Raw genomic sequence first — 27,699 nt, forward strand, 5'->3', positions numbered from 1 at the left:
CCAATAAGAAGCCCCAGAGTAGTCAGTCAAGCCTAACAAGGACGAAACTCATCTCACGCAGGCAAAGTGATCGCCGACCGACGTCGTATGATACATTTCATGTATCACAATTGCTCTACGAGCTTGTTATAAGTTGGATATCTCGTCCATATGCATGCAGATTACGTGCCGAATCGTCGAACCTAAACTCTCTCTTAATAGAATAAACTTCTTATGATTCAGACAGGTAAGTTGTCTTCCTTTCAATACCGTACGCTCTGTGCTTGAATCATGTACTTCGTCTGAACAAGAAAGGTTGGTTTTCAGCCTAAAGTTATTTTTCCCATCTTTTGCCCATTTCCTACCATTGTATTCGCAGCCTTGCGCCGAAGCTGGATGGGCCCTCAAGGTGGAGACAGCATGTGACAAGCCAAAATTATCCGTCTTGTTGTTAGCATTGTTTTTAAGTAGTCGAGGGTGCTCGCAGGCGAGGATGTTACAACAGGCATCTTTGGGATCCTTGATCAGATGACAGTTAACAGGGGTCCATGTCGGCAGGGTAGGACACCTCTGACGACATTCGACTTCGAAGCGATCACTACAGTGGCATCGGAATAAGCACTCATCCTCAAATTCCTCGCCAACTGGATATCGCCTAATTGGGGAATGTTCATGGTGAAACGTAAGTAGTCTAGTATACATAACATTTGGCTGATATATTTGAATTCATGTCCCGCAGTTAGCAGAAGAAGCAGTCTTCATTCGGAAGTGAGAATATTTACCATTAGATGCCATTTCAACCATCACTTTATCTTTTCCCCGAGCTCGTTTCTCTCTAATTGTAAGCTTGCCATTTGCGTAGCCGTTAACGTACATACGTTGCCAACTTCTTCGTTTGTATGTTTTCGTCGTATTTAGTAGAGTTAATGTTCAAGCAGACTCCATGTACGTATTACGCAGTTGATGACCCTGGCAGACGTTTAATGTTTAGGCCACTGAACGCGGGACAGTTGGACAAAATGGTTAGGTCATACTTACTTATCCTTATACGAGCATACACCGGGATCTGTAGGGGCGATATTTGGGGTGAACTTATCGCATCCCACACGCGTATTTCGAGGATTTCCAGAGTAACCTTTTAAACATTCACAAGAGGCTTTTCCATGTGCAAGAAGACAGAACGTGTTCGGGCCGCAGGACAACACGGTGCAGTCATCTAGAAGGCAGAAGTAAATACTTAGTTGTCCTAAATTGCTTCTTTGCAAATGACCTAGCATATAAACATTTAGATTACAACAGAAAACGTAAAAACTATATATGATTAGGTTCTAGAGGAGCCAAAGTGAAAAAACCTAATAATTCCATGGCTTTAGATGTAAATAAATAAAAATTCGAATAGAACCGTATTGACTGTTTCGGCTACAATTGATTTCGAAGTTATATGTGCGAAGATCATGGTGGAAAAATTTGTTCAATAAGAACCTAGATTATGAGGCTTCTAATACGCATCGGGGTCTCACGTAGATCTTGAAAATAAATAAATAAAGGTTTTTCGTGTCGATAATTGTCCGATGATATGGTTCACAAACCTGTTTTAGGTTCCGGAATTGGGCTGATGCAAACCGATACCCCACATTTGTCCCTGTGACAACATTTTTCTTCTCCCAGGCAGTCTAAATCAGTGTGGCATTCATGCAGACATTCCTCGACAGTCACCTTCATACAACGAGTGTGCACGACATCGTAACTCGGATATTCTATTTTGAGCAAATTATTACTATCATTTAACATATTATAATCATAGAGCTCTATATGCATCCTTTTATTATTTCAGAATATATTGTTAAAGTGACAAGCTCCCATTTCGGCTGAGAAGTTCATAAAGCTGATTATATAATCGTATGAGTACTCCATCGACAAGCTAACCGTTATAAACACGTCGGTGCACATATGGCTACTTCAGTAATAGCTAGTAATAATAGGCCTCAGTTTAGAAAAACCAGACAAAACACTTAACCGTCTTTTTTTTTGTGTCGTTTATGGATTAATATATTACTGAGTGCTTCGTCAAGTTTATATACATCTATATCATTATTTTGTTATCTATCTGTTGTGTTGTGCATCGCTCTATTGTGTTATTGTTGAGATTTCTTTATCTGGGCATTACCCGGATCAATTGCAAACAAAAGAAAACCAAAGTTCTAGCTAAGAATAACTACTTCGGGGCGGTATCGGCGTAACATAGGGTGGTTGCTTAGGTACGACAGTCAGTCATTTTCTCATAATTGCCGTTTAAGTTATTCGTTGAAACAAAAACGTTGAATGACGGTACTAAACGTTGCGCTGTCTGGCATCCTGGCGTTCGAGCGTACGTACGTTGTATTCGACCGAAGGGCAATTTCCAGGTTTGCCATGCTCGCAGTGTACACTAACGCAGCAACTATCGTTTGCAGAGGGCACTTGATGACAATGCGAGGGTGAGGCAATGATAGAGTTGCCGAAAGAAGAAACTGGGCACCGGGGTTCACAGTCAGCATTGTCGCTTCCACGGCACACACAACGCAATGAACAGCCTTCAAAGAAGGTAGCACCCACCCTATAGCTTTTACCTTGCCGAGAGCATCCATCTAGAAGGCAAACAGAGAAAACGTACAGAAAACCGAGAGGAAAAAGGTAATTTATGCTAAAAGATATTAAAATCGGAGAAGTGCGCTTTCTTTTCGCTAATGATACGTGCCGATCGATGATCTATGTAAAACAAACAGCATTGTTGAATATGTTTGTTTGATATGACTTGTACCGAAATTCTGAACGACGATACGCTTTTTTTGTTAAAATTCCCCATACTCTTAACTATCATGGTTGAATCATTTCTAATAGCTAGCTATGGCTGTTTGTTTTATGATCCAATCGAACAGGGGGATTCGACTAAAGCCAAGGTTTTGTTGAATGAACATGGTCGCCAAGTTTATACCAAGCCTCAAAACGAGTACCCTTCAAGATGACAATGCATGAAATGTCCTGTCCCTATGGCCTGTCAATACGTCCATTCACTGATTCCAATGATGCAATAATGGCGTCTGCGTTAAATCACACTACAAAAGTTTACAAATATTTGATTCTGACTTCGGTGACGTACAATTATCGGCACAAAACGCATATTATGTCTCTGTTTGAGTATTTACCTGGTTACTGAAACTGTTCAATATATAGGTTGGTGGAAGCAAAACACTCTATACCTTCGGTAAAAACAAGAAGACTGTCGGAAACGAAGTTCTCCTGATTTCGAACCTGAAACAGGTATCCACTACCAGGCACAAGGTCCTTAATCGCACTGAAGCTGCCTGAAGCTTTCACCTTTGTCCAAGCATCAAACGACTTAGCGTCGCTTGGCCGATACTCGATTGTATATCTTAAAAGAGTCCGAAAATCACGCTAGCATTACAGCATACGAAATTTAACTTTAACTTTTTTTTTACACAACTTTATTTAACTTAAACATTTATTTTACCTGATGTTTAATTACATCAACCTAACAGCTCTTATTTTACAATGTAGAAAATAGGTAATTTCTCTGTATCAGCGAAGGCATCGAAAACATTAGGTGTCTTCTGTTTGTCTAATTTTACCTGCAAGTCATACATTTTTATGAATATTTTATTATCCACAATAGAGAAGCATTTTTTTTTTACTTATTGGTACTGTCGAAGTCGTCCCAGGCAAGAGTAATTGTGTTTGCTGATCGCGACACCGTTTTTAGTTGGGGCAATTGTAAACTCGTATCTTCCGGGGTTTGTACTACAGTCATTTCCTGCGAATTGTTCATTTAAATTAGTGATGTGATCTTTTGTCATAAACGATATATTACTACCTGTCTTGAAATTATTTAAAGTAATCTGCCAAATAATCCTTCTATTAATTATTATAGAAAAAAAAAACATGTTATTTATTTTTTCGTTGAACGACTAGAATCATCCCGAAGTTCCTCATAAAACACAAAGAAAAAAAAAACTAAGTAACCTAGACATTTAAGCATTTTAAAAATTACCAACTGCCAAGGAACATTCTTTCGCCAACTAACGTTAAAGTTTATAAAGAAGCTATTTTTATTTTTTTGACAAGAAAAAACGTTTCGGGGCGTAGATATACCACCGTTTGTGTTCATATATTCATAGATATATTCATACATCTCATTCCGTGATTATGTTCTATCTATTGTATTATAACTGTTATATTATTGCATTGATAAAAGACGCTACATTTGTTCGGGACAATGTAAACAATGGGGACCGCAAATATCTGCCATCACACCCCACCTCTCACTAGCATTAGACGCTATAGGGTACTTCGCAAGTTTTCTATTATAATACATTTTTATGATCGATTTCTGGCTGAGGTTATGGTTTTCACTGCGCACAGATATTTAACATAATTACTATGTATGAATTGTCTAAAAATAGAGAACTGGTCGTTCTGAATGTGTGAGACCAGTTACATACCAGTATGAACAAAGAATGATTTAGTTTGGTGAAGTAACTTCTCGTCCGATGCCAAAGACTCATAGGAACAAGGAGAAATTACTACAAATTAGAATAAGAAATACGCTTGGCAGATATATCTGCGACCCCTTTTTGTCTAAACTAAGCACTTGTCATCATGGCATTAGTGAAAATAGTATTATTATTAAACTTATTTTATTAGTTATATTTTATAATTTCTCATCTGGTTAATTAGAACTTGAATGATTATATTACATAGTTACGTAACAGGAAAATTCTAAACGCAACGTAATTTCAGGGCAGAATTTTTCCGAGTCCATCTTGCTTGTAAATAAGATTACGGTACAGCGATAATACAGAATTATCTATATTTAAATAAAGATCGTTGTACGCATTTGCTGTGCGCAGGTTGGGTCGAAACACTTGATTAGAGGAAGATATTGTGAAGGCAACAGATAAATAAATCGTAAACTTCAACGTTTGATCCGATTCATAGACCTCGTTGTATGTTTACAGGGCATCACTTCGAATTAGCATTTTACCTCAGCGTTGGCCATAAGCCGACATCGGATAGAGGTTTAATGTTTCTGTCGCTAATGCGGATAAAGAAATTACGCCGACGGACTAAAAGGTTATGACTAAGGACGAAAAGGTTTCCTGGAAGCATGTGGACGCGTAAATGTATAGGATTCGGTCGTAAACTTTCTCTCGCTAACCAGAAAAGAGGTAGATTGTCACTTGTATAGAACGAGCTGCCTGAACTAAACAAGTAAAACAGTATTACTGGTTAATATATGAAGGGCGGCACGGGGTATTTATGTATGTGCATCTGGTACGTGATGCTACTCTTGATGAGAATAAATCGGTCTAACCTAAAACAGGTTACATTACAATAAACTAGTAGGAGATCAAAGTTCACGGCATGGATAGAAGTTCTCGTGAAGGCTATACATTTACCGGCACACGAGTACACATAAATAACTAGCGTCCTGATACTTCTAGAATGGTGACGCGTTCCTAATAGCCTAATCCACTTCACTGTCTACCCCAAGTTATTCATACTTCTTAAATTATGTCGATGCTCCGTCAAAAAAAACTAACATATAGAGCCTTTTGTGCAAAAGGACTCGAGCCTATTTTTCCCGACTTGTAGTTCTTGAATCTACTAATCAATCCTCGTGCTAATGGAAGAATAATAATCTTCGGAAAATTTACCATCTAAATACTAAACGATAGCGAGGGCAAGTCTATTTAAACCTGTTGTGAAAAAGGGCTTAAGTACATTTTTATACACGCTGCGCACGAGAATAAAGACGAAATTTGCCAAATTCAGCGTAAACTTACGGTTTTGATCGTTAAGTATTAATAGTTCTCCCGTAAAGAACCTATCGTGATCGTAATATACGATTTTTCCCTTGTGCATAATCAGACCATTTTTCCACTTTAGCTTGCATCAACTTAAACCGTTTTACGGAGAATTTTTTTTACAGTCTTGAGCTGCTTACCCTCTACGTATGCGCTGGCCACGAATTCCTTTTTTAAAACCAAGTTCTTTTTGGCCGCCCGCCTCTGGTTTAACGACACTACTTGGCTTGCCTACCGTCTTCGGTGCTAATATTTTGTTATGTCTGCAGCTTTAATTCCTACAAACAAGTATTTGCAGCGGAGCATCAGGAAAGCCCATCAATTTGCATGAAGTAATTTGAAGCCACTTCGTACTGTGTAATGCCATGACACCCAGCATTTCTTCGATTGAAATCCAGATATGATTGAGTAGCATAGATTAGATCGAAGGAAAGAGTAACTATTTACTATATTTTTTTTTTTTTTTTTTTTCGGTAGAAGCATACGACATCTGAAGTACATATATAGTGCAAAGAGCTATTGTTAATGGCGAAGTATGTATATGCTCAACATATCCGTACGTATTGGTTGGAGTGTTGATTTGTGTAAGTTTTACGGAAGGCGGAAGGGTACATGTGAAGAACCTATGTGTATATAAAGAATGAAAAGGAAAATATGTTTAAATGTAGTTTAGTGTTTATTAATCAGCCCAAAAGTAATTCTCTTATCTTAAATTAGCATTTGTATCTTTGGCTGCATTGTATAGTCGCGTAAACAAAATCCGAGCCGTTCCGGGAATATTTGGCCATAGTCGACATGTTGCTTGAGTTCTAACCGAAGGCTCAGTGACTGAGCGACAGTCTAGTCCTTTGTACGTTCATAACGCGAACATGTAGTACGCTGAGAGAGTTTGTTCGATAAATAAATTTTAAAAAAAATTATAATCAACGAGTCACTGTACGTATAACGCGACTAGTAGCTTTAGAACAACGTCGATTAGACAGAACTGGAAAAATGGTAGTGAGCTTAATCAAGATGTTGCCTTTCGACTGCTCGTTGGTTTTCCTAAAGACTTTTTATAACGGTGAGGCCGTAACGTATTCGCCTATTACCCTTTGAGACAGGCGAGGTGGTCTAGGTGGTTTAAACTAGGCACTGATACGATTTGGTGCTACTGGCCAACCGTTTGAAGTTACGTTAAACAATGACAATAGAACTGAACGTAAGACTCGAGACGTATTTTGTCATTTCGAAAAAGTCCGTCTCTTTCTTTATTTTGGCTCAGCGGGGTAATTGTTTCGTCGTCCGAATATTAGTTAGTGCTCAGTATAGGGTTATTTGTACTTGATACGTATTTTAAGATCTTGTAAACGCTCGGTGGCGCGTCCTGGCAACTCACCCAAGTGTTATCCTGCATTACTTTAACGACGTACTCATGTTTGGGCCGGAGGCTCCTAAGAGTGACCGAGTCTCCGTCCTTATTAACGAGTGCCCCGCTCCAGGCCGTATTGGCACCATCGTATTTTGCGCTGTGATGAACACAAATCGAGTAAATAAACAAGAACAACTATTAGTACCAGAAACAAGGGATTAGGGCTCTCATATTAGACTTAACTTGGAAAAGCTAGGTCAGATCAGAAGTTACGATTATAACTTGCCAATTTTTTTCGTTCCAAAGCAAGCGCACGAACTGAATGATTTTCAAAAGTTATTTTTGAATCATAGTTACCCTACTGTATAAAACTTATTAAACTTAAAACTCTATTTAGCATTAAGCCTTATTTGAGAACATTCAGTTTTAGGTGCTGGTGGTTTTAGGCGAAAAAACGTCATGGCGGGAACGATCGTTTTTCTATTGAAAACAGTTAAGAACATGATACTGAAGCCAGTTATGAAGCGGCAGTTAACTATATCGGTTAGTTGATAAATCGCCTATATATTAGCAGCTAAATCAATGTGGCATCGTTACGAATTGTATGTAAAACCTTATTTTACGTGTAGAATCAAAGGAGCAGTGGCCGCAAGTACTATTTATTTTGCCACATGTGGCGAATTGTGTTAATTTTCGATCGGGAAATTATACAGACCTGTAGAAAATTCCAGCTGGCCGTTCCACCTTTTTTCGTAATTTCCACCGCAGCTCAGCTGAATGAGATGTCACATTAGATATGATAATTTGAAGTTTTCCTGGAATAACCACAAAAACCACTGAATATGACTGTTCTTAGACAAATACCCCATATGGATAGCTTCGTAGTGGACCCGCACAAAGTTGAACGTACTACTTAAATACACAGAATTAGCAAGTACAATGAAAACTATTTTTAATCGGGATGGAAAGGAAACAGTGTTTCGCGTTCAGACCAAAAAATCAGGAGTAGCACGGAAAATTTTTCTTCCAAACTGTTTGTTAATCGCTTACTGGGAAAATCTTTTAAACTAAAGTCAGATACGATGTTTCGGTTCAATTTGTTTTCATTCTAATTTAGGAAATTTGAGTTAAGTTAAAAGTAAGAGTTAGTAATTACATTTCATTGCGCAGCATCGAGAGCGTGCCGTACGTAATCGTACAAGTCAACTACACTAAAGCGTCCAAATCGTAACTCTTAGACGAGTATTAAGGGATTCATCTATCGGTGGAGCTAAAATGAAAAAACTTCCCTACTAATTCATTTTATAAGAATACATTCTATGGTATAAAAGGCATCCCGTTTGCCTCCCTCTAATTTTATCAACGGTATGTCAATTTGTAATAAACACGAAATCTAGTTTGAACGCTATTTTTGGCTTTAATTATAGACGATTTAATGGCCGATAGTTGGATTCTCGCTCAAATGTACCGGCTAACTTCGAAGCGCATTAGTTCCCTTGACGCTTGACGGTAAGCTGTTGAAAATCAGCTTCGGCCATATATCCGTTCAGAGATATCAACATTTTCACTGAACCTTCTGTCGATGGTTCGACAAAAAAGAAAATTCGTCATTTTTTATACGGACAGATTATCAACGGAACGTATATAGTGTACGCTAAGCTATAGCATGATGAAACGTTATGTAGAAAAAAAAAAAGGACAATGGAGAGAACTGGTTATCTCTTTAGCAGTATAAAATTCATCTTGTTTATATATTGTTTAGCAACGAATTTAATTAGCTTTACGCAAGTAATTATGCAGCAAAGTGAATTGAAACATTGTCTGCTTTCTTTCACACACCTCTAGCGGTCCGCATAGCTTTCCACACCGTATCATAAGCTACTAATGAAAAAAGGTCATACATCGACACGGATTTTTTTGCATGCTCTTGAAAAATTTCATCATTGACAGAAACAGGTTCACTTCTGTATTTTATATGCTTTGCAGATGTACTTGGAAAGGTGTTACGTCCTTTTCGTCAACGAAAATTTCCACTATTTCGCCTGCGGGCTGCAAAGCTTTAAGTGTACCGTTTAATATTTTTTCCGCATGAGTAATCAGGTCTCGTGCCTGTTCATCGTTCACTCGATGATCTTTGCAGCTTCAACAGGTTTTTTTGTCGTTTCCAGCACAGAATGCGCGGTGCCAATCCGACTGTAGATACCTTGGATCAGTTCGATTGTATCTTCATTTTTCGAACTGGTTACTGACTCCGATAGAGCGTCAAACCCGTTTCGTAAGGGATGGCTCATCTTGAATCTTTCCGTTAAAACACTTTATTTTTCGCCTTAATTTAATTGAATTATTCGTAATGTTGCCACTTTTAGAGGCACTCGATGATGTCTTGGCAACTTCCATAAATATCATGCAGCGTTTCGAAACTTCCCGAATGACAGGACAAGCAGTTTTGTATAGCAAACATCTGAGCGTAATCCTGATGAACGGTTGACTTTAAGTATGTCGTCTTTGTTATTCTGCGTTTTATGTTCGCGCCTGCCTGCCTGTACGTACATGGGGAGGCATGATTAGCTTGCAGTTACACGGTGTGCACGTGTGCTTTTCACGCGCTCGCTATTGCTTCGTATTCGTATCTATTTCTCTAGAAGTAAGAGACCTATTTGCCAAACGCAACAAAGTTGTCGTGTTTAACAGACATTTTTACGTATATGTTACAATTAAACTCCTCGATACCAGCGTCAACTATGGCGTTTTTACGGGATGTCGTCGCGTTAACGATAGCATTTTTGGGCTCGTTCCGTGTGGAGCCATAGTATTCAAATGAAGCAACTGCTAGCGCTTTAACGGGACGGCCCAGCAGGACAAAAGAAAGAAATAACAATGACCGGGCTGATGTCTGGTCATTATTATTCAGGCTCAAGTAAAGTGCGAAACTCCGCTGTCACATAATGGTCTCCGAGAAAGAAACAAGGACGCAGGTCAACAATTAGAAATAGGAAGAGCAGAAGGTCTTCGTGGAAAGAAATCTACATCACAGGTCGCTGATTTCAATGGCTACATCTAGGAAAAAGCTTTTCTCTATTTTTATCATCTAAATAAATACACGCCATTAAAGAGAAATGAATCACAATAAAATTCACACTTTAAAAACAATGTGTAATAAAAATGCAAGATCGTATGGAACTACAAGAACATGTGATCTTTCAGCTTAGAAAGCGCGATTTACGGAAAATAAAGATTTTCAAAATGATTGCTGATAAAAAAGCATGTCATGTAATCTATTCTTTGAAAGTTCGCGTTCCGTTTCTTCTTGCTCCTAGACCGTGAAATTTTTTAGCAACCGTGATGGTTTTTGTTTATGGATCTCCCTGATTTAAGTTATGCTCTTCAGCAAATGAGGGATGTATTCAAAAAGCAGTATCTCGTTCAATCTAAAAAAAAATAGGCCGCGAATGGGTACAATTGATATCGGCGAGGGCTTTTCAGTTTAATTTTATTTATTATAACTTCGATAATGGTTACTAGATTTAAAATTAGCCCCTTATTGGCTTAACCGATCATATTCGCAATACGAGCATCTGCTTAAAAATATAAAGTTATAAAGAAAACTATGCCTGTATCTGTCGATGTACTTGGCTTCTATGTTTTGTCAAATAACGCTTGCTAGTCAACAGTTTACGACGACAAACAAACATTCTCCGGACGATTCTCTGGGTTAGTTAATGACAGCCGTTGGATGATATAATCGGGATTAAAAGGAAAAGTTTATTTCACACAGTCTTGCTAGATTTGCGGTTCGTGCTAATCTTTCTAATTAGGTTATGGAAAACGTACTTTTTACGTTTTTAACGTAATATAACGATTACTTCTGCTTGCAGCTGACGTCAGTCTGAGTTCAAGTTGAGAAAAAAAACTCCTATGAACTTTTGTTCTGTATAAATGTCCTGTGTACTTCCTACCATACGTATTTCTAGGTGACTGAACGTCTTTTGCGAATCTTTGATAAACGTCGGAATATCGATCAATAAATGAGTAATTAGGCGGTTAAAATTTGTTCTGTGCAGGTCTAGGTTCAGCTTTAAGAATACGGTATTATTTTGTCAAAACGCGGAGTTTTTCCCAGAGAATCGGAGCCCCTCCGTGGCGATCGGCGCAGTCTTCAAACTACATAGGCCAGCTTCCATTTCAATTAATAGTTGTTGCGGATTAAGACTGTTGCAATCGTTGCTTTTCAAACTCTTTTCCCTATTTGATTGGCGAAAGATTCGTTGTCGTTGATGTTTGGCCGACGTACGGTTTTTCAGGACTGTTCCGTTTCACAGGAAACGAATCACTACGCACAAGTTTTCCGTCTGTCCTGAGGTTTGCTATTACTTGGATACCAAACTCGACAACGCACTTGTTAAGGATTATTAAGACCAGTCGCAGATAGAATCTGCTTGTGGTGGGCCGAAGCCAACCCGATATTGTTTATGTTAGGTTTTGTATTGCTATTTTGTATCAGACGCCTCAGGTACATCACAGCTACGTTGAAAATGATAGAGTGATTATTCCTACGATCTTTATCACTATATACAGTTTGGAAATACAGGGCTTTTTAAATCGAATACTTATCAAGTGGTGACCAAAAACAGCGATATTAAAGTGACGATATCTAGGTTTATTTATCTTCGATGAAGTTTCAATGAGGATGCGGCAACCTTTTGTCCTGTTTGAAACATGTACACATACGATCTTGCATGATAGCGGTTGATTATGAGGTAAATAACGCTACAACGCTTCACCGTCGAGTAGTTGAACATATGGCAAACACTGGTCAATCAGTGACTCAGCATATTCTTCCCCATGACTTTTACATTATTCCCAACGACAACAGCCGTATAAATGGCCATGGACGATTGAAGCGCGGACCACTGCTGGGCCCAGCGATCGCTAGGGCTCTGCTTCGGTGTCGGCATTCCATGTGCCATCGAAGACCTGAACACTTCCGGTCAGATGAGATAAAGATATTTTATTAGTCAAATAACTGTTAGTATAGCCTATTCGCTTGAAAAGAAAGAACAGCCCATACGGATGCGCTGGACGATGACACGCAGGAACGTCTTCGTCACAGCTATAGACATGAACGAAAGGGAAATACGCGAAAAGTTTTACTTCTCAAAGCAGCATTTCCTCTCATGGTATAGCTGATTGATAATTACAGCACAAATATCACTGTGGCTATCCGTCTAGCAAAGTTAAAGATAAAGTTTCAGAAAGCCCCCGAGATTTTTCCACCTAGATTACAGCCAGAACTTCATATTTATTATCATTTTTCTGATGCATAATTGTAATGGACTTGTCATTTGTTGGCTGACTACGATGACGCCCTAAATTGTTTCGAGAATTATCAATAACCGCACCAATATATAATTGAAGCTATAAATAGTTCGAGTCTTCAGTGAGCATTTCGTGTATGCCTTGCGGAACGTGTGGACTTCGCACTCCCCTAAATTAATCTTTCAAACTTAAAATTTATGTCTGACATTCACCACATCCTCGAAGTTCAAGTATATCCAAGAAGTATAATAAAATTATTCTGCACAAGCTATGACTCGGAAATGGCTACGTTCTCTGTTTGAATATATTTAGTAACCATGTTACTAATTGCCTTCAAAAAAAGCAGTATACATTTGCATTAATTACTATATATATAAATGGACCACCTAACATGCTTCGTTGCAATAAGAATATACTGTTCCCAGCGCAGATTTGTCTTTGACTTATTCGTAGTTGATTGGTTATTAAGCATGACGTGCTGAATTAAGCCATTAAGGTGGCAAATCTCAGCGAAAAAAAGCACTAAAAGCATATAATGGATAAAGGATATAAAATTTAGCGAAATGGAGATGACGTTGTTTTAGCGAAGCGTGTTGTTTTGCCAGTTGCCCTCATAAAATGTACGAGTCTTACGTACGACACGAATGTACGAGGGGCGAATATCATCTTCCGACACGCATAGGCGGAATTGCCCAAGACTCAGGAGCCGCTATAGTAGGTACATTCGTATCTCTCAAATTAAACAAACATGATAATAGCTCGAACAGGAAAAGTCGTACACAAATTTGTAAGAACACAGGCGTCATAGGAAAACCGCAGTCGTTCTGTCGATCGTTGTTCCCGTATTTACTGGCTAAATTAACAAGGCGAAACAAAGCTCGTCGTTTATCCAGATTTACGTATGTAGTGTACGCAGAAGCAAGTATTGTGGGTTAATTTGAGGGGAAAAGTGAGCGCCCAGCCCAAGCGGAGGAACGGCCCAACCAGAAGTGATGTGGCTGAAAAACAGTCATGTACACGCATCGAGGCAAAGGCCTTACATACAGACATACATGCATATGTTTGTATTGTCTGTTCGTGGTCTGTAATACCTAACGATTGTGGGTAATACGAAAAGCGGACACATAACATCTTATAACGACGCTAGCTGAGGTGATTTAATTATTGTGGCTTCCCACTTTCTTTTTTAGTTGCAGACGCCAATCAAAGAAACTTCCCGAATAAATATCCTGAGGAAGTAAATAGGAATAAGACAAGAGCTGATGAAATTTTATCCGCCTTACGGCGCATCGAGCGGTTGATAACGTCTCTTTTGCGCACCTAACATCGTAGAAGCACACACGACGATTCTGTTGATGATTTCAGCCATAAACAGAAGAGCAGAAGGATTCTCGAAGTCGGCGGTGCCTCATTCAACGAAGCGCAAATGAACGACTACGAGCTATATGAATTGCTGTTCGATTCTTCAGTTTAGTTGCAGTCGTGAGTGAGAGGTAGAACAAATATACCTCTTTCGAAGCACGACCAAGTTAACTTTTCATGCTGGCAGTACATTGACGGTCCGATATATATCTGCTAGAGGTGTACCGTCATATCGTACGCTAAGCAGGAACATGTATGTCGTGGTTCCAGTAGGTAGGCTATACAATCATGTCCCTTAGAGCATCGCCCGCCATGAATGTCGATGTTCTACCGATAAAGCCGTAAGCAGTCTTCTCTTGCTTTCCTCTCTCTCCATTCTATTTTGTTCACTCATTCGCTCGCTAGCTTGTTCCTCGCTGCGCTCTCGGACTGCCCATCGGGTCGCAGCAGCATCTGATCGCTTTTAGCTTAGTTTCCCCTCTGATCCAACGTTGGAGCGCCAATATGATAAAGGTCAGAGGGCATCCCGCAGCGAGAAGTGAAGCCGTTTGGCCACAAGACGGATGCCCACGAATGCCACGGGTTTTCGACGGACAAAGAAACGATACAGAAATATATACGAGTCTACGCTGTCTAGAGTGGCCAGCGTATAGCCAGGTAGAAAAAGAGAAAAGCGGAGGCCTTAAAAGCAGGAACGGGTAGCTAAAAATGCGTGTTGGGCGAACATATACAGACATATTATGTGCCCAACCTCCCTTCCCCCTTTATCCACGATACAAGGCCCTTGAACATTCGTAAGATAACACACGTTCACGCATACTTTGCTAAACCTACTAACGTTCGTAATCTTCAGGAAATGCTTATATCTATTTCGAAAAGAGAAGAAAAGTTTTTTTTTTTAACATACTTTTTGCTTTTTTGAATAATGAACTAACCTTAGTTTTCATTACAATGTTTCGCTACAATAAATACTTACTTAAAGTCAACCTTTAATTCGTCCAGCTTGGATTCAAACAACTCATTGGTACGCGTATCCTTATCCGGAATTTAGCCATGTTATTAAACCAGAGCTAACGAAGTGAGAACAATGGCAAAAACGACAAAGGGACACAAAAAATATTCAATTTGCAGCCCAGAATCAGAAAGTACCACTGGGGAAACATTTGAAATTCTACACATGATCTAACTAAAGTAGAAATTGAAAGTGAGAAAATGGTCAAGCTGCAAAATATTTACGAGATCACCGGCTATTTCATCTATTTTTCTAGGATTATTAGGAGCAGGAGTTATAGCTGCGCATAAGACAACTTGGGCATCAGCTTTAAAATTGGGCTCCGCACTATTATAGATTTACCTTTCTTCTTTTGGTAAATCTTCTAATTAGATCCCTTTTTTTCCAGTTACCGTTTACTCCGACATTAACCAGAAGATAAAACTGGCGGTCGTCGTGCTCGCTATCATTGACCGTAGTGTCTTTACGTCGTGGGTAGACTAAAACGTTGCACAACTTCATACGAACTTCGAGGCTGACCCAACTACCCTCACCCATCACCGATACAGAACCTTCTAGTGCACTTGATAAATAGTAGATGATTTAATTTTATAATTACGAATATTTATCGTGAAGTCGGGTTTGTGAAGAAAAAAAATCCGCTGGTCGACAGATCGAGCCGAAACAAAACATAGACCGCAGACAACAAAAGAGCACCACTTGAAATAGAGGTCGTATGGTAAATATTTTCAAGATAGTCTGTTACATGTCTTGAGACTTGAAAATGATACCATCCCATATGATAGGTTTCACTTGACGGTCTACCATGTACCTAACGTTCGAAGTGCTATGAGAAATTGTCTAAAATCCAATATAAACAATTCAAGCTTTAATGTTGAGTAATTTAAGATATTAGAGATGGATAGGTTGAGGTTTAAATGGCGAGCGAAGAATAGAAAAAAAGCTCAATTTGAAGCCATAAGCACCTAAACAAACTCAATTTTTCTTACGAGCGTTTAAATGATTTGGAATCTTCACGCTATACTTTGACACAGTGCACTGTTAGAGAGTTTTCGTCTAACGGAGCATTCAAGTTATGACGTGCAAGTTAATAACAGTTGGTGACAATCCTAGGTACCATGACAACGACATTGTCAGTTAGGTAGGTCTGGAGGGCGCTGGATAAGGATCATTGTAGTTTGCAAGACAAGTTGTACAGAAAAAGGTTTTGCGCTGAACGCCCACATACGAGAGGCTTACCATATTGCTAATCGGTTCCACGTGTGCCATTTACGGCGTCAATGTACGGTTAAAAATTGCATATTTAGGGAAAACCCTAGTACATATAAAGCTAGACAATGTTTGTACATCGGACCGATGTTTAAATATATGCCATAGATTTCTCGGTGACCAGGACGTACGAGCTTTTGCGATAAAAAACTTTCCTTGCTCACTCATTTCGGCGGGCATCTCCAGTCAAGCGGAACGCTTAACATCGCCATGACGTTTCCTTCATTTGGGAAGAGCTTATCTCGATACAAGTTAGCTAAACATGATACAAATGCGGCGCTCAATAACACTTTCTATGGTGTCTAGATAAAAGCAAGAGTTTCGTTTCTGCCTAAGAAGCTTTAGAAAACGGAAAACATCAAACTAATTTTGGTGTTGTCACGCTCGACTCTTGAAGATCTATTCTAAATACTCTGATGCCGCTTAAATCCGTGTAACACTGATGTGGAACCTGGATGCAATAGAACATTTCGTCACACAATGTTGTACGTATAGCCTTGTCAAGGGAGTTACTTGGTCCCTAATGATAAAACTAGAAAAGTCTAGATATCATAAAACACATCTATTGTATGATTTATTTCATGCACTTCTTCAATGGATAGACTAACGTTCCGTCTTCTTTTCTCTTCTCTGCAGTGACAATAGTGAAACATGAATAGTATTGGTAGTATATAATGATTCACACGTGTCTTTGAGAGAGTCAGCGTGTCTGTCTATGCGTATCTGTATTTGTAAGTACATGGCCGTTGTTGAGGCCCCGCCGACTTTTCAGCCGACTTTTTCCACTCGTCGTTATGGAGCCAGGACAAGAATTCTAATGGTGTCCACGGAAGTGAAATTTTCTGGGCCAGATTTGCACAATTTTCGACTTCAACACAGCAATATAGACAATAACAGCAGCAACAAACAACAACAACAACAAAACATCGACCCAGGACCCATTAGCACGCACTTATCCGACGTTATTATGTGTACATTTAAACGCGTACTGACGTTAGTTCGTTCGCTTCGTTGATTTTCATATTTTACCCGATGGAAAATGTACGGTAACGCTGCCCCAGAGCGTTCAAACTGCCTTTTATATATAACCAAGCCTTTTATATATAACCGAAATAATATATAGATATATACATAAAATAAATGTGCAGCTGTTGGAAGAACTGGTTCATTTATATCTGTCTATGTGTCCATTCTGCCCTTTTTTAGAATTAATTAGAGCCAAATAATCCCATGCAATGTTATGAGGATACCACCAGAAATTTTAGTCTGCAGAGAGTGGGTCTGCATAGAATTGTTTTCAATAAAGGAATGACTATCGTCGTCCGAGCGAGCTAATATAAACGACGATAGATGATTGAGAAGCTCACAAACGTACGGCATTCACTATTTGCGCACGGCGTATTCCAGTATGGACTCGTTTCCTTACAGCAGTTCGGATAGGCATAGCTCCCCGTCCTGAGACTCGATCTAATCTAATAATAAATAATAATAAAATAGTAATAATCTAAATGGGATCAAGCAGATGAAGGTAAATTGGGGCACTGGTGTTTTGGATCTATTGTAACATCGGACAATGGACTATGTACGACCTAATTGAGAATGATTATATCGTAAGCATTATAATTTGACCTCCACTCTATTTCCTTACTTGCTGTAAATCCCCTATAAAGTTTAAGTAAATCAGTATTATTTATTCGTAACTAACTTACTTATTTGACAGCTGTGACCACCGATGCTGACCACTGATACACTTACCAAATTGCAATGTCGTCATTGAATCCGCATTTCTCCATCATATGAAATGACACTGAGAGAATGCCCATGGGCAAACGAGCATCAAAAACTTATTATTGCTAGCTAATTCGAGATGAATCGACGGAATATCGCTGACTTATGCCTAGTATACATCGTCTACTTTCTTTATAACCAGAATTTACTCACAATATAATGTGTTCCGCCAAGTTTGGCGGGAGTTAATATTTACCCAAATACGAATGAAGACCTAAGCAATTCATCACGACCTTTTTTGCATACCGTTGTTCTATTGCTAGCAGCTAATGATATCGAATCACCGATGCAGACGAGACAACGACATAGGCTTCGTCATCAACAATGTCTATATAATCATCCGTTGTTAGACCCTGCTTAGGACGACTTGGTTGGCCTTAAGCGTCCAGTACGAAAAGCACGTCGGTATTTATTCGCTGCAGTCCCAGACAGTACAAACAGCGTATGTAAACTGACCGCAAAGGTGATGGACAAGACAGCATTGGCAAGGAACATATAAATTCTTCAGCCTTAATCCACGCAGCAAAAATGTGAAGGGCTATTTGAAGGCTGTTTGACATATCTTTCTACGTCAACATGTCCTTTTTTTCTTTTTCGCTGTCTCTGATTGTGACTTCAGCTTAGGGGGAGGTAGTGCTCCCCACGTCGCTAGAAAAATTACCGCGTTTTTTTTTGTGAATTTCTTCACACTTGAGGGCTCGGTTTTTTGCAGACGCTGGAAGGAAGTATTGGACATGGATTTGGCTAGCTATCAGATACGGCCGTCAAATGATTGTATACATACGCTGTCTGCTCAAAATCCCGTCTGGAAAAAATATCTCGAACTGGATTAGACACCGTAAAATAGAAATTAACGGTGTGCCAATTCGACCGTTTCTTCAAAGCATCAGCTTTGTCGTTTAACAGACAAACATTCCTAAGGACTTCGTTGACCCCATAAAGAAAAACACTTTCCTTGTTCTCGTTACAATGTCGAAAAGTCGTTTTTTTTTTTTTTTTTTTTTTTTTTTTTACAGGAGTACTGTTTCAACGAGGTTTTACAAAGCAGACTATAGTTCTGCACAGTCACTTATCATCAATCGCCTACCAATGCAAGATGATGACTGATCGCAGAACTGACAAAAGTTGATTGATTATAGGGTTGAGTAAAACGAGCCGCTGTTACAGCCAATAGGGAACTAAATTTGTGCAAATATATAAGTGTAGCGGCTGTCTTATCTCTTCATATTGCCTCGTTAGTGCGTGCAGTCCTATATCTAAATATACATATATATGAAATAATTTCATTTGTAAGCCGCTAATAATAATGTGTTTCCGATCACCGATTCGGACACATTGTTATTAAACGTTTTTATATCGGAATCATGTTCCTTCTTTTGATCGTACGATCACTGCGCCTCCATTAAGCAACTGTTTACGAGCGGATCGCTTCTCATCGGCAGCTTCTGTAGTACGCGCACAAAGAAAAAAAGTTATGTTAATGACGATATTTATCTGCTATGAATAGAACATCGCATTTCGGCAACTAACTGAAAGCAACAGCTTCGCTGAACATCTCATCATCATGGCCACGCTGTTGTTGACACATCTGTAGAATCATCAAGTGCGTCAGCCGTGTCAACGAAGCTATCTATCCAGTCATGCTTTTCCTTCCCTTTGGCTTTTGCAGCTGCGGTTGTATCGAGCGCCACTCAATAACGACAACAGCGACAAAATCTTCATCATATCCGTCTAAACGAATGATAGCACGTTTACCCTCGGCTTTTTTGATCTCTTGTAAATTTACCTTAGTTCGAGACCTCACCGTCTTCGCACAATCGGTTAATAATGAAAGCATAACACCATTTGAAACGGGTTGTAGAAAATCGACACGGCCGCCATCAACACAAGCTATATGAGGCACAACGCGACGTCACAGGCAGCTTCTGCCCATTTGGAAGCTTCTTTTATTAGCTTTGTGTTTCTGAGCATTTTAACAATTTCTTTTTTATTCGTTATTCCCGTGTGCAGTGTTTCTTTTCTCCAAAACAGCCTGAGAAAGGAGAAACGTGTATAATATCCGGTACGCTATTTTTACGCTTTAGCGTCACATCAATCATACGAAGAAATGATGCGAAATACCTGTGAGATCCTAAAGACGTTGCCTGCGATAGCAAAAATGTTTGCTACGGGGCGGACATCTGCTTGTTATTATGTCCTTACCTATCAATCTGCAGGCTACTTCAGTTCGATCGGAGCATGCAGTGTAAGTTTAAGGAGTTCTCAAGGAACATCCTGGTTGTGTGATTTGTCAACATGTTCTTTTTTCAATATATAATTACCATCATTAGAAAGCATCTCGTTGCATGTCGAAATCCTGTCTATGGGAAGTAATCCACGTAAAACACATTCGTATAACTTGCTAGTCGTACCAGGCATTGTTTCAGTCTATAAGATCTCTGCTTGATACGCGTTTATAAATAGGCAGGCGATGCGTTCAATTTCCTGCGTCGCCTCGTGAACAGGAGATCGTTCGATTCAGCCCATTGTTAGTGTTATGTGACGCTCACGTTAACTCACCATATGGCTAAAATGTAGCGGTCCTGGCTGCCATTATATATGTTTATATACGAACAAACATGTGGTGTCCGCAGTATAGTCGTTCGTGGCCTCTCTTCGTGGTCGTCATGAGTCTGTGCTGTCTGGCACTTTTGGGTTCATCCGGGTCGTGTCTCATACACTCAGTTATTCCCCACGTGTGTCGCGAGGATTCGTGAGTTCGTCGAACGAGTCGTCATTGAAGTTGCTGTCGTGACCTTCCTTTTTGGCGGCCTATACCATCCAGCCTCGCACCTCTACATCCATCCATCCATCGATCGACCGACCGTCTTTTCTGCTGTTTCTCGCATCGCTCCTGTTCGTTGTCGTTTCAACTATCACCAGTATCGGCAACAACGGCAGCCTTCGATTTATACGATTCGCTGTACACAACACTTAGCTCAGTTTCGTGAACGAATGAAGTGCGACGACACAAAAATACGCCGAATTGGCTGATTATAACTGCGGCTAGAGCGATTGAAGAACAAAGAAGGTAAACACGGAGGGCTCAAGGATTGGCCTAGAGACGCAGCAATAGGTCCGATATGGCCAAAACGACGTCATATTTTCATCCGTTTCGTAAGCTAACACGCAGCTCTTGAGTAAGTGCGACTCATCTGCATAGACCACTATATACGGCGCCACCATAAATAGCGACGGCATTCGATCTATACGCAAGCCATCTTAGACGGCTGGAGGGCGCGTAAATTTCTCGTTGTTTGCTGTCCGATCACTTTTCTGGTTTTCCTTCATACATTCTGTTTTTTTTTAATTCTCAATCTTCCCTTTTTATCAGGTGTTAACGGTAGTAAGTGACCATGACCGTTCATGCTTTTTATCCACTGCGTTTACTCATAAAGAAGATAGTTTTTTGGTGAACGAATCTTGAATTTGAAATGGATACTTCGAATAAATAACCAAATGGATAAACAGAAAACAGGACCAATAGGACTTGGCCTCACATTAGGGCTAGACACTATCCGCAGCATCGGTTATACATTAAACGCACGCATGGTCCTCAGGTGTCGACAGGACACGTAGTACCACTTGATGCAGTAAATATGCAACGAACCTTGCTAGCCAAGGTATTCCTTACAGACAAACGTATCTAGTATCATAGTTGCACACGTCTCTAATAATATGTATTGCATTGGTCGCACGAGAACGGCTAAATTACTATCGCATGTAACCTAGCTCTAAGATGTATTCCGACAACTCAAACAGGGCTTTATTATGTGTAGACGACGTCTTCTTTTTTTTTAAACGGTCTCTTATTTCAACCTAAATAGTTGAAGTATTGATGTCAAAAGCTTCAGAATGTACGTCGGCCTAGTTGTCCATCTCTACAGCCTGAATTCGTCTGAAAGAATCCAATCAAACACTGTAACTAATAGTTACACAAAAACGGTGTCCAGCTAGAGAAAATAGTAGACGACCGGAAATAGTTGTACGTATCGAACGTCGTAGTACAATACAGGAAGGATGCTATCATTGTAAACTCTGCCTTGGCCAGATGCAACCGTATAGAAGCCAATGGTTCGATATGAAATTTCCATAGGAAGTTGGCCAAAACCGTCGCTCTACCTTGCTTGCATCCGCGTTCGTCCTGATCGAGTAATATCATTGTACTTGGTAGAGTAAATACCATTTGAGTGAACTTGTCCTTACCTACCAACCTTATCTATGGCCAAGAAAATCTTCATTATTATAGTGAAGGCAATTGGAGCAGCAGGCACTAAAGACACATCTAGCGAGCAATTTTTTTCCCTTGTGTATAGAACTACACGTAAGCGATTTTTTTTATATCCAAAAAGAAAAGGTACTGGGGTGCCTTTGCTTATCTTTGCTGAAACTGCCACTAGGAATGTACCAGCTACAGATGTTATTGTTATCTAGGGCCTTTGCAGTATAATTCGGTACTGTAATTTAGCAAAGCCTAACGTTTAGTTGGAGACGTGATATGTTGCCAACGAAAAGGCAAAAAAAAAACACAGCCATCGTCGTGTTTTCACTTATGGCATTTACTTGCCTTACTAACTTTTACTACGCATTTTGAAAAAAGGCTAAAAATATTAGCCGACTACGCAATGAAGATAATCTTCTTAAACATTCAAGTGTGTGAAATACGTTCTCAAGCGCACTTGACGCATTTCAGCTTTTATGGATAATTTTTTCCAGCAGTCCTCACTTAAAGAAACGTTCTTCAACGGGTGATTTGCGCGATTGACACCGTAGCCATTGTTGTCCGCACTGTGCAAAAGTCCTGTCAATCTGTTTCTAAACGAACAAATCACTACCTGGACGTTGCCTACCTGCTGATTAGAATCGACAGGGGCACTAGACGGCATAAAAGTGAAACGGGACGCTTGAAAGCGGTGCCTATTTGTTTCAATTCAATTCTTTGACGAGGTCATCCACTTTCATAGAGCATCCATCCACCGCTTGTCACTTATCCGTATTACTATCGTTTATACGACTCCCAGAATAACTGAGCCGCGGTGTATTTGTGGGCCAAGGTCAAGAAGAAAAGAGGAAATTTACATTTATCTACAGATTGGAACGTTAGATGCATCCTGATGTGCCATTGACTGTCGTTTGCTTTTCCATGTAACATTGAAAACGCTCACTTCAGCATTAACATTTCGATCCATTTATGCAAAATAGTACCGTTCGAATAAGTATATATATATATATATATATATATATATATATATATATATATATATATATATATATAAAGTGCAGGCCAGCTTCGCTAGAAGGACTGATTCAAAATAGCAGAAATAATTTTTCATGTTACTAGATCTTCGATTTTGCATTGTTTCCGTTAGAGGAACACTGCAGCGGTGTTGAATCTCAAAGTCAGCTTGTCTCGTTTTTAGCTTTACGCCGATCTCATCCAATACAAACGTCGTTCTCAAAGTTATCAGCGCCATTGTTTTCAATGATCATAAATGCTTTTTGTATGTTTGTGGGCGTCTAGAGAAGCACGATTCAAGATCGAGACACGTCATAACGAGAAAAGCTCCGTGTTCAACTTCCAAATGATGACAGGTTAAACGGCAGTGGCAGCCATGGACGATATCTGCGAGCTTGATTTGATGAACGATAATCTATACCAATTAAAATTAGTAAATACGATCAGTAACCATTGTTGATACTCGATAATTATTGTGGTAAAACAGGACAGAGCAAACGGAGGGAAACGACTACTACGACCGCAGGAATATTAAAGGGGATAAAAATGAAAGGGGATAACATGGTGATATACTGAATTTATGTATCAGTAAAGAGAACTCCTTGTTCAATGCGCCTGCGTTATCAATGAGCGTTGTGGAAGGCCTGACTATCATTCTATGTAAATATTTCCTATGACTTTTTTCAGAAGTTATTTAAACGTCAAACATATACCTTAAAGAGCGCATTCTGAAATGAAGACAAAGAAACGAATAAGGTTGTAATAAGTAAAAAAAAAAATAGAGAGCAATAAAATCACTAGAATACAAGTGTTTTTTACTTAAATGGTTTGAAATTATATATATGTCACCAAAATAACTTTACGACCAGAAAAATTTTATCTGTTTTTTTTATCGTTAATACTTAAAATATTGTAATAAAATGTATTTTGTTTGACCCTGGGGACGTAGTGATCATCGAAATCGCTGAATTGTCTCTAAAAGAAAGTATCCCATAGGCTGTATTGGAATTACATGAAAATGAACAGAAATATGAAATTGTTGTTTTCTAACCATCAATTTGTTTCTGCTTAAAGGTAAACGAAAAGACACTAAAAAATATCGAACACGTCAAACGTTTGAGTATCGTGACCCCGTCTCTGTCATTCACAAGACGTACCGTAAGAATTGCTAGCTCTTCGTTCAAATAAGGTACTCTAGTGTCAAGATATATAGTGTGGCAAATCTTATTTACCACGACTAAAAATACTTAACTATCTGCAACCGACACACTTGATTCAAATACGCAGTACAAAATAAATTGGCATGGAATCGGAACACAGACATCGGAAGCCTTGTTACTTATCAAGTGCCTTATTTAGTTGTTGACTACGAGCTTAATGAGTCCTGACAGGCTCGAATTTGGAACAAATACTAGTTGTGGCAAATCGAGGCATTATAAACACTCTTCCTTTGAGACCTCTAGTTTCTTTGCCATGTGTCTTCCGTCAAGAACACATACGTCACTTTTGTAGCCATGTTGAATTAACCTCCTATTTAAGTACACCGCAACACTTTTAGCTGAGCTAGCAGTAGCCGATGTTCACCTCTGTGAGACATTCGGCTGTGCTGACATTAATAATTTATTAGAAAACTGGGTTCTAAACACAACTTATCCAACCCAGCAGGGTTACCTGCAACCTACCTCAAGAAAGTTTTGGCCTATTGAAAACCTTCTGTTACATCGTGTGTATCACACAGATATTAGTCAAAGCTCGAAAGAAGAAAAAAGATGGTCTGATCATTATGCGGCGCAAATTTGTTTAGGAGAAAGGGAGCATAGTCGACTTCTGCTTTATTTTCCTGCTTTTCGGCAACGATATTGCTCGGGGGATCATTTCAGCCGTGTCTGTTGCTGAGATGATTCTACGACTCTAGTATAGCCTTCAGAACGATGCCCCATGACTTATCATTATCAGTGTTGCGCACGAAAACAGACATCAGTCAGAGTCCATCGGGCGTCTTTTTGGCTTCGCAGGCGAGGTCTGAAAATCTATTTACGGGTCAGCTATATAGTACGGTCTTGGGGAGCCTTCTTTGTAAGTCGTTTATAGATGAGATGAAGTACGTTGTATGTTTTTTGTTCTTAGTTGATCCATAATCGGGATTGGCTTACAGCTTTCGGCCCTTGGGACTGCTACAGAAGCCATGAAGCGCACGGACGGGCTCCACCTCGTGGCCACGGGCCCTTTTGTTACGACATATTCTACATATATATATAATTCCGTAAAGCTAGTGATATATCTTAATGACATAAAGCTGTGGGCTCTCACAAATAAAACAAGCGTAATTCTAAAGTCAATGTGGAATAATGCACACAACTAATACCGTAAGTAGCATAAAATATTTGGATGTACGATTTTTGTTTATTTGTTTTGCTGCGCATATCCTCCTCCATACAACTGTATATCGAGAGTTTTTCGAATAAATAGCCTATTAAAGACCAAACTGTATACATTTCATGTCATCCTATTGCTACCGTATATGGATCAAGTGTGGCACCCTTTACCAGCTTTGCCGCCCTTGGCTTCTTATAAAAATTCAAAAAGAATGCTCTTATGCAAAGTTGATATTCAGATGTAGTCTGCGACAGAGATCAATTCAAGTAACAATGGCTAAGTATTGAGTGAAGGCTACCGGCATGAAGCAACTCATCCAAATGATGAGGAACGGGCAGTCATTTGATTTAATTTAGAGACGTAATGCTTTGCTTGCCAATAACAAGTTTACTGAGATATTCTGTGCTAAAGCCAGCAAGGATGACACATTCTCGGGATGATGATGATGATGATGATGATGAGTAAAGCTCTACGAACGGCGCCTCGCAGGCTAAATGTAAACTGGGTTTATGCACTGCACGGATAGTCTAAATACCGTATTTCATAAACCTCACTATTCCAGAACCCATAGTATATGATAGCCCTAGCCTAAGAATGCCACAGACAGCTGGCTAGATATTTTTGATCGCTTTAAATGGTAGCAAAAGTAGCCATTTTAGACAATCACAAAAAAAACAAAACTAGGTAAGCCTCAAAGCGAATAAACGTTAGGAAAAACAATCTCCGTGCTTCGTTATAGGACGAAAACAATCTGTAGTACCATGTCTGCAACATCCATATTTTTTTGTATATCCTTAAGCCTTTTACTTTGCTCAAAGGCACTTCAAATTCGTTGAAGTCCCACAGGCAGGCGAATATTAGTTAAGCCCGGCACGTCAATATGTTCTAAGCTAGTACCGTAATCAATTGGTGTTTGTAGCCGACACTTAAATCTATTTTGTGGGTAAAAACTCGATACTTTAATGCAATTGTGATTTTCTGAATCCTTTCATTTAGCACCTTACTTTTATCAGCAAGTTATAAAGATAAAATTGATCACTCCTTATCAAAAAGGCGTACTGGCAGTACGCCGTTCTAATTCGAAATTTTTTCTTTTCGAAATTACGCATTTTCGTTTCGAACAACTGCCACTGCGTGGACTAATCTGCGGCTGATGCGCGACACACTGTTTAGCCTATTTCGACATCTACCGCGATATATAACGACCGATGAATGTACTGAAAATCGCAAATCTTTGTGCGCAAAATCTCGCAAATTTCAGACGCTGGCGCCCCGGCACAATCCAGTTCTTGTCCATAGTCGGATAACGGTGGAAAACAACTGTTGTTAATATCAACTCACTTGCTTTACGTCAATTAAGCCTATGCGCGTTACGCCATGCTGGTCCAGTCAGTAGTATTTGTTACTTTGGAATCAAAGTGTCTTTACTAATGAATCGATCCATTCTGAGCTGGGTTCTAGACACGCAGCATTATGAAATGTGCTGCGCAAGATTACACTTGTTCGATTATGCTTCGGGCACTTATCGGATGGTAAGAGTATAGTCTTTTAGACTATATTTGACTCGTACCGACCTGTCCGCCTTGCCCTGCCGCTAGACCATTCCTACGTCGTGCGTTCTCATTTTCATCGTGTGTTATTTGGTATGTCAATGCCATTATGAATCCATCTATTCATTCTGTTTACATAGAACTCATAGAGGTCCCGTACAGATTCTCCATAATCATCACAACAACTCATTTGACAACCGTTCAGTGCTTTGTGACCTAGCAAGCATCTGATGTAGTCTTTTAGAGAAGCATCCAATTGATTCACCGCCTACAAATAAATAAAGCAGCTTTCATTAGCCTGCCAAGAAACAATGAAGTTTCATATGTTGTTAAGTGTATATCGTAAAAATAAGAAATAGAAACAACTGAGAATGGCCATAATCTGCAGATTAAATGGCGATACAATCTGGCCTTCTTAAGTCGAACGAGCAGGACAGCGAGAGGCGGCTCTAGGCCGAAATCAGCAGCAGGAATCGCCACCGAATAGCCTACCCACCTCCTCATAAACTTCCCATATTACATCTGAACAGAAGCCGCCCTCCGTGTTGAGGACGCCG

The 27,699-nt window shown here is 39.5% G+C and overlaps 1 protein-coding gene and 1 long non-coding RNA gene across 4 annotated transcripts in view; one reads left to right on the plus strand and one right to left on the minus strand.

Annotated features, from left to right (window-relative positions):
• The window catches only part of sas (stranded at second transmembrane protein), a 57,111-nt gene that overhangs the window by 7,337 nt on the left and 22,075 nt on the right, over positions 1-27,699 (minus strand). For all 3 annotated transcript variants that reach the window (XM_022803480.2, XM_022803453.2, XM_022803472.2), the window contains exons 2-9: positions 7,910-8,009; positions 7,222-7,351; positions 3,672-3,790; positions 3,219-3,391; positions 2,356-2,606; positions 1,569-1,695; positions 1,018-1,195; positions 345-634 (exon numbers count right to left, since the gene is read on the minus strand). In XM_022803480.2, coding sequence (XP_022659215.1) covers positions 345-634; positions 1,018-1,195; positions 1,569-1,695; positions 2,356-2,606; positions 3,219-3,391; positions 3,672-3,790; positions 7,222-7,351; positions 7,910-8,009 — 1,368 coding nt within the window. The remainder of the gene's footprint in view (positions 1-344; positions 635-1,017; positions 1,196-1,568; positions 1,696-2,355; positions 2,607-3,218; positions 3,392-3,671; positions 3,791-7,221; positions 7,352-7,909; positions 8,010-27,699) is intronic.
• Positions 521-4,967, plus strand: LOC147759014 (uncharacterized). The gene is made up of 3 exons (XR_015318351.1): positions 521-661; positions 2,433-2,652; positions 2,898-4,967. It is a non-coding gene; the product is annotated as an uncharacterized LOC147759014 (long non-coding RNA).

This window comes from Varroa destructor, unplaced genomic scaffold (assembly GCF_002443255.2).
Source record: "Varroa destructor unplaced genomic scaffold, Vdes_3.0 BEIS01000001.1, whole genome shotgun sequence".
NCBI classification, from domain to species: Eukaryota; Metazoa; Arthropoda; class Arachnida; order Mesostigmata; family Varroidae; genus Varroa; species Varroa destructor.